The sequence below is a fragment of the Triticum dicoccoides genome, chromosome 5B, assembly GCF_002162155.2.
Source record: "Triticum dicoccoides isolate Atlit2015 ecotype Zavitan chromosome 5B, WEW_v2.0, whole genome shotgun sequence".
NCBI lineage: Eukaryota > Viridiplantae > Streptophyta > Magnoliopsida > Poales > Poaceae > Triticum > Triticum dicoccoides.
This window is the reverse complement of record NC_041389.1, coordinates 575,609,079-575,615,229: the sequence shown is the minus strand read 5'-3', so window position 1 is coordinate 575,615,229 and position 6,151 is coordinate 575,609,079. Positions and strand designations below refer to the sequence as shown.

The window sequence follows — 6,151 nt, the reverse complement described above, 5'->3', positions numbered from 1 at the left end:
CCGATTCGCGGACGTTCCAAGGAAGTAGGGCCAAAGGAGGTGCAACCGCATCAAACCCGAACTTCTCTCTCAACCAAAAGAGGGAAGAAAAAGGTGCGGAGCTGCCTGCAACGCAAACCGGAAACCCGCACTAGTTCCCATTCGAAAGCACGTGCGATTTTTTGCATCATCCTCGGTCGTCTGTTCAACTCTGGCTTCGCCAACAACAAAAGAAAAGAAAAGAAAAGAAAAAAAGGGAAAAGAAAATCAATCTCGAGCCAGCCAGCCAGCCGCGGGTTGCACGTCGACGTGGGCGCTCGCGGCGGGGCTCGGCTCATCTCCGCCACACCCTCTCATCCGGTCCGGTCCACCCACCGGGTCTCCTCCTGCGGTGCCCCAAAAAATGGCGCCAATCCCTCCCCAATCTCCCGCCGCACCCCCCCGCTATTTCCCCTCCGCGCCCCAGCCCTAGCCGCGCCGGGGCAAACCCTAACCCCATGTCCTCCTCCTCCTCGCTGCCCGCCAAGCCGCCCCCGCCGCCGCGCCCCAAGACGCGGGGCAGCTACAACTGCGGCCGATGCGGCCAGCCCAAGAAGGGCCACGTCTGCAACCTCCCCTCCCCGGCCGCCGCCGACGGCGGCGCCGCGCCCCCCTCCCCGTCGCCCTCCTCCTCCGGCGGGGACACCCGCCTCCGCCGCGCCCTCTCCTTCGACGAGCCCTCCTCCCCCGAGAAGAAGCCCAGGCCCGACCATGACGGCCGCACCATGGAGCTGGGCGGCCGGGCCGTGCCGGTGGACCTCGTCGTCGAGGTGCTGCGCCAGCTCGGCCCCAGGGGCGTCCTCGACGCCGCCGCCGTCAGCCGCGCCTGGCGCGACTGCGCCGACCGGGTCTGGCGCGTCGCCGAGGAGCTCCGCCTCCGCCCGGCCGCCGCCGGCCTCCTCGGCGCGCTGCTCCCCCGCTGCGCCGCGCTCTCGCGCCTCGTCCTCCACATGGAAAGGTGAGGGGACCCGGGCCAATCTGAACAAATCTTGTCCCGTGCGATGCGAATTTGACGCGATCTGGCCAGATCGATGCTGGATCTTCGATCGGCGCCTGCTCCGGACACGAGCTGTTATGCAACAGCTTTTCTGGTTAAAGACTACGACACAAATAACCACTGGAGGAGTAGTATATATATTCCTAATAAAATCGTAATATAAATAAATACAATAATAACAAGTACTCCCTCTGTTCCTAAATATAAGTCTTTGTAGAGATTTCACTAGGTGGACTACATACGGAGCAAAATGAATGAATCTAAACTTAAATTGCATCTACATACATCCGTATGCGGTTTACAGTGAAATCTCTACAAAGATTTACATTTAGGAACGAAGGGAGTAGTATATCGAGAACCTGGGATTTCTGGACGACTTCCAAGGTGAACGGACGTCGGATCTGATACTGGCTGCAGGATGTTTATTTCTGGATTGCTAAGTGGTACTCCCTCCGTCCGGAAATACTTGTCATCAAAATGGATGAAAATGGATGTATCTAGAACTAAAATACATCTAGATACATCTAGTTTAATGACAAGTATTTCCGGACGGAGGGAGTAGGTTATATTTGTGTTTGTGGGTAGGAACTTGTCAAAGTAGAGGGTATCATGGAAATTGCTGACAGTCTGTGCCATTTTTAGCTTCGCTTATGAAAGATCATGCATGTCTTTGTGGATATTGAATTTGACATGCTCTTGGATGATTTGGTGGCCAGATGAAACTCATGTTGGGTAGGTAATGGGTTCGGAGATGTCTGTGTTTTGGACAATATTCTGTTGGTGCTGCAAGATTGATTTGGAGAACTTTTACCTGTGTTTTAGTTGTAAACCCTTCAGCAGGGCTGGGTTGGATTGTAGAAAGCGCATAACCAATTGGGTTGGTCTACGGTGATGCCAAATGCGCAATTACCGCGAGAACAGTATATGCTATTTCCCAACATAAAATTATTGTTGCTTATCTCTTGCTGTGAGCCTGTGTGTGAGGATACAACCACAAACTAGTAATTAAAGCACTATAAATTGGTTGCTGCAATCAGTTACTCCCTCCGTTCGGAATTACTTGTCGCAGAAATGGATGTATCTAGATGTATTTTAGTTCTAGATACATCCATTTCCGAGACAAGTAATTCCGAACGGAGGGAGTATTTGATAATGTTTCTTGTTGTATTTGCCTGCATAGAAGGAATATCCATATATTTGTAGTGCAAACAAAATGAGCCTTTTCAGGTCTTCTTTGTTGTGACTGATCAAATTTATATTTGACAAGTTGGCTTATACTGACATAGTGACATATGCTGTAGTTGCTAGAGCTCTTATTCTATATACATGATCAATAGATGATCCCAGGTTGTTGATCATTGATTATCATTCATGTTATTCTGGTATAGGATTATAGATGCCACCATCTGGTTTTAGAATTCTGTGCGTGTAATTGTTGTGTGCAGTTAGGGCCTTATTAATGACAAGACAAGACCGCTTGTCTTCTGTGTCAAGGTTTTCACATCCAGCTGTTGCTTATGTGCAGTGAAATAATAATATGCACGTAAGTTGACGCAAAAGTGAAGTAAATACATCGTGGTATTCTGGATATGGTCGAACCAACATGGTTAATCTAGCTTTTGTGCTTCAGTATATGTTTCTCTGTCCTGCTTATTTGCAATGAAATTAATATATGCACCTAAGTTGATGTGTGAGTGGATAAGTAAAAGCCATGCATTGTTTTGGATCTGGCTGCAGTGACAATTAATCTAGTTCCAGTCCTCCCGTGTTTGTTTCCTATGCCGATAAAAGGTGTTCACTGGGGACATATATCTTATTTGTATATGTTTGATTCAGTGCTGTTGATGCCACCATGCTGTCATGTCTTGCATTTTCCTGTTCAAGTTTGGAAACTCTGGAGATCACCATGGCCGACAAGGCAATCAACAATATGACTGGGTATGTTGTAAATCTCTAACATTACTCATATATCCTAAACGCTATGTTGGCATCTATATATCTCTTTTGAAATTTAGTTATTTATTTAGTTTACACTATTTTATATCAAATACACTTGCTTTGTTATAATTTGAATCACTAGTTATAAAGGTGTCTTCCCTTTTTATTTTGCAAGTGCTAGCTTCTCAACTAATAGTTGCCTACCTTGCGAGGTCAGATACAGTTAAGGCGTGCTTTTAGTTTTACCTTGTAAATGAGGATTTCAACTTATTTTTTCATATGTAATGCAATTGCAGTTTGATTTTTTTGGATCTTTTGCTGGTTGATTTGTCACACCATGTTATGCTATGCTTGCATGAAACTAGTCTATTTTCCATTTTCTTACCATGCAAGTTGTGTTGAATATGCGTCGATTTTGAAATAGCAATGTCATGCAAATGGATAGAAGGTTCACACAATCTACGTGTTCAGCTCCTATATTAACTTAAGTTGTTCTATTCTAACAGAGAGGAGCTAAGTCGACTTGTTTCAGAGAAGCATTCTCTCTCAATTCTCAAAATCGGTGGCTGCTCTAATCTTGGTTTTCTTAATCTAAGCTCTTCAAGCCTTAATGTTCTTTGGCTATCAGATCTTTGCTCCCTTTCGGAATCGGTAATATTGTGTGCTACTAGTATTTATAGTTATATCAACTTTATTGTGGGCATGAATTCATTGGACACAAATTTGTTGTAGGTCATAAGCTGCCCTAATATGAGCGAGCTCTCCCTGTGTTTCACACAACAAAGTTCGGAATGTACTGACCTGGTTAGTTTGATGGATGGCCTGGGCCGATCGTGCCCTAACTTAAGAAATTTGCACATATCATCAATTCAACTATCTAATGAAGCTGTGTCCGCTCTAGAGGGTGCCAACCTCAGGTATATTTCTACCCCACCATGCTCTTAGCACAATTTTGTTGTATTTGAGCTGTAACGTTATAGTTCTTCCTTTTATTTATTTGAAGAAAAGGGGTTCCCCCTGCCCCATTTTTATTAGAAACGAGACAAAACAGAAAACAAACTGTTCCCAGCGCTCAGGCTGACCCAAAGTAGCCAAGCCAGAATCTTGTTTTATCTGAGTTATAGCATTATAGTTCTCTTCTCACTATAATTCCAGTTTCATAATATTTCAACCTCTAAATCTCAAATCTCATTATTGCTTCATCAGGGGCTTGTGCATGCTATCCTTGATTCTCGGTTCAAAAATGACAGATGCAGCTGTTGCATCTATCGTCAGATCTTGTGCAAGCTTGGAATTGCTTGATTTAAGTGGGTAAGCTCCAATATATCCTTTGGGATATGAAACTAAAGGAATTAAAATAAAGGTGATGATTATTTTCCTATGGCGTGATACTTCAAATTAGCTTATGCAGTTACTTGTTTTGATTATACCTCAGATCTAGCATCAGTGATAGTGGTGTTGGTATGATCTGCAAGGCGTTCCCTCATACTTTATCGAGGCTGCTCCTTGCTCTCTGCCCAAATATTACTACATGTAAGCTTTATATGAATTTCATGGTTTATTATTTCCGCTCCACCGAAAATGAATTCGCCAGTCAACCATTACATGTTCCAGTGTTAAGAATCTCTCTGTGTTTTCTAGGTGGGATCCAGGCTGCAACAGCACAATTGCCACTTCTTCAGCTCATGGACTGTGGAATGAGCTTACGTTCTAACTTGCAGAATGAAAAACAGGGGGCTTATTTTGGTGAGATCAATGGAAGGATTAGATTGTGCCCAAAATTACCCACCTTAAAAAAGCAACCTATGCGCCAAAAGCTGATCATAAAGCATGATAATTTGAAGAAGCTCAGTCTATGGGGCTGTTCAGCAATAGATGTAAGCCTTCAAATTTTGCCAGCAGAGATTCACTCAAGTCCTTTATGGATATAGTCTTGTTACTAATTTCACATATGGCAGGCTTTGTATGTGAAATGCCCAGAGTTGATTGATCTGAACCTCAACACTTGTACAAATCTACACCCAGGTATTGTGTCACTTTTTCATGACGCTGTAAAGTTGGTAGCCGCTTTTACAATTATAAACAATTGAAATATTTCGCAGAGCGGCTGCTACTTCAGTGCCCAAATCTGAAGAATGTACATGCATTTGGATGCCAAGATATGTTGATTGGTGCAATAAAAAACCAGGTATTACTTTGTTAGAACATTTCCTCACCCCCAAAGTGAACTTCCATTTCAGCTTGAGCTTTCTTCCAAAACTCCTTTCTTTGTGTGCGTTGGCCAGTAGTTTCAAGGTTATTGGATGAACATGTTTGAAGTGTTAAGCAGTAACCGCTTGCAATCAGAAAGTGGGAAATATAATCTCAAAAAAGAAGTGAGAAATATGCTATCTCAGCATTAGCTTTATATTGTTTAAGAATTTTGCTCACCAGTGTTTTTGGCCCACCCAATATGGGCAAGCGTGTGCAAATTAGACTGAACCAGACAAACCAGAACTGAACTAAAAAGTTTACTCCTGTCTGAACTGCATTTCAGTTAGAGAAAATAGTGACATTTTCCTATTTGGTGGAAAAAATAATTTAATTTGGCTCTTGGTTTTTGGCTTGCCTTTTTCCCTTCAGAAACTGATAAACAGAAAGAATCTAATGAAGCAATGTGTATCAACTGGAGTCTAGCAAGGAGTAAGCTGTGAAGCTGAAGGTGTATCAGGCTGTAAGCTTCTTGAGCTTAGGAATCATACTATTGGAAACAGTGCACCTACATTATTACAGTCTGCCCTATGTAGCGTGTAACTATGTTGTAGCCTAAGGTGTTGTAACAAACCCCTTATCTCTTATGCACCGCAAAGCAGTCGTTGCAGCCTACCTAAGAAAGTATATAGTAGCATACTTCCCAACTGCGGATTTTCTGCTGCCGGTTAACAATTCAAAAACATCACTTCAAAGTTGTATCAGTCAGAAAAACAATTGTATATACACATTGTACGAAGAATTATGAGCCTGGAAATTTTGGATAAAAAATCTGACCATTTGTATGGTATGCAAATAAAACAAGTTAACTTAGGAGTGTATACTAATTGTAAATATACAGAGTATTTTTGTTACAGAGCACATACATGATCATAAAATTTTGCCTAAAACTTGCAGTTTCAGATATCAACCAAAATAGAACTGAATTTTTGGCCTGGGCTTATATGG

General features: G+C 43.1%; 1 protein-coding gene across 6 annotated transcripts in view; it reads left to right on the top strand.

Annotated features, from left to right (window-relative positions):
• Nucleotides 1-350: 350 nt before the first annotated feature.
• The window catches only part of LOC119311739 (F-box/LRR-repeat protein 17-like), a 7,656-nt gene continuing 1,855 nt past the window's right edge, over nt 351-6,151 (top strand). For 2 of the 6 annotated variants that reach the window (XM_037587434.1, XM_037587435.1), the window contains exons 1-10: nt 352-976; nt 2,852-2,953; nt 3,460-3,604; nt 3,686-3,870; nt 4,160-4,264; nt 4,389-4,486; nt 4,595-4,830; nt 4,912-4,978; nt 5,056-5,141; nt 5,576-5,666. In XM_037587434.1, coding sequence (XP_037443331.1) covers nt 477-976; nt 2,852-2,953; nt 3,460-3,604; nt 3,686-3,870; nt 4,160-4,264; nt 4,389-4,486; nt 4,595-4,830; nt 4,912-4,978; nt 5,056-5,141; nt 5,576-5,629 — 1,578 coding nt within the window. In that variant the 5' untranslated portion in view covers nt 352-476 and the 3' untranslated portion in view covers nt 5,630-5,666. Of the gene's footprint in view, nt 977-2,851; nt 2,954-3,459; nt 3,605-3,685; nt 3,871-4,159; nt 4,265-4,388; nt 4,487-4,594; nt 4,831-4,911; nt 4,979-5,055; nt 5,142-5,575; nt 5,667-6,151 lie in introns of all 6 variants that reach the window. The other 4 variants (XM_037587433.1, XM_037587437.1, XM_037587436.1 and 1 more) reach the window with 4 other exon arrangements.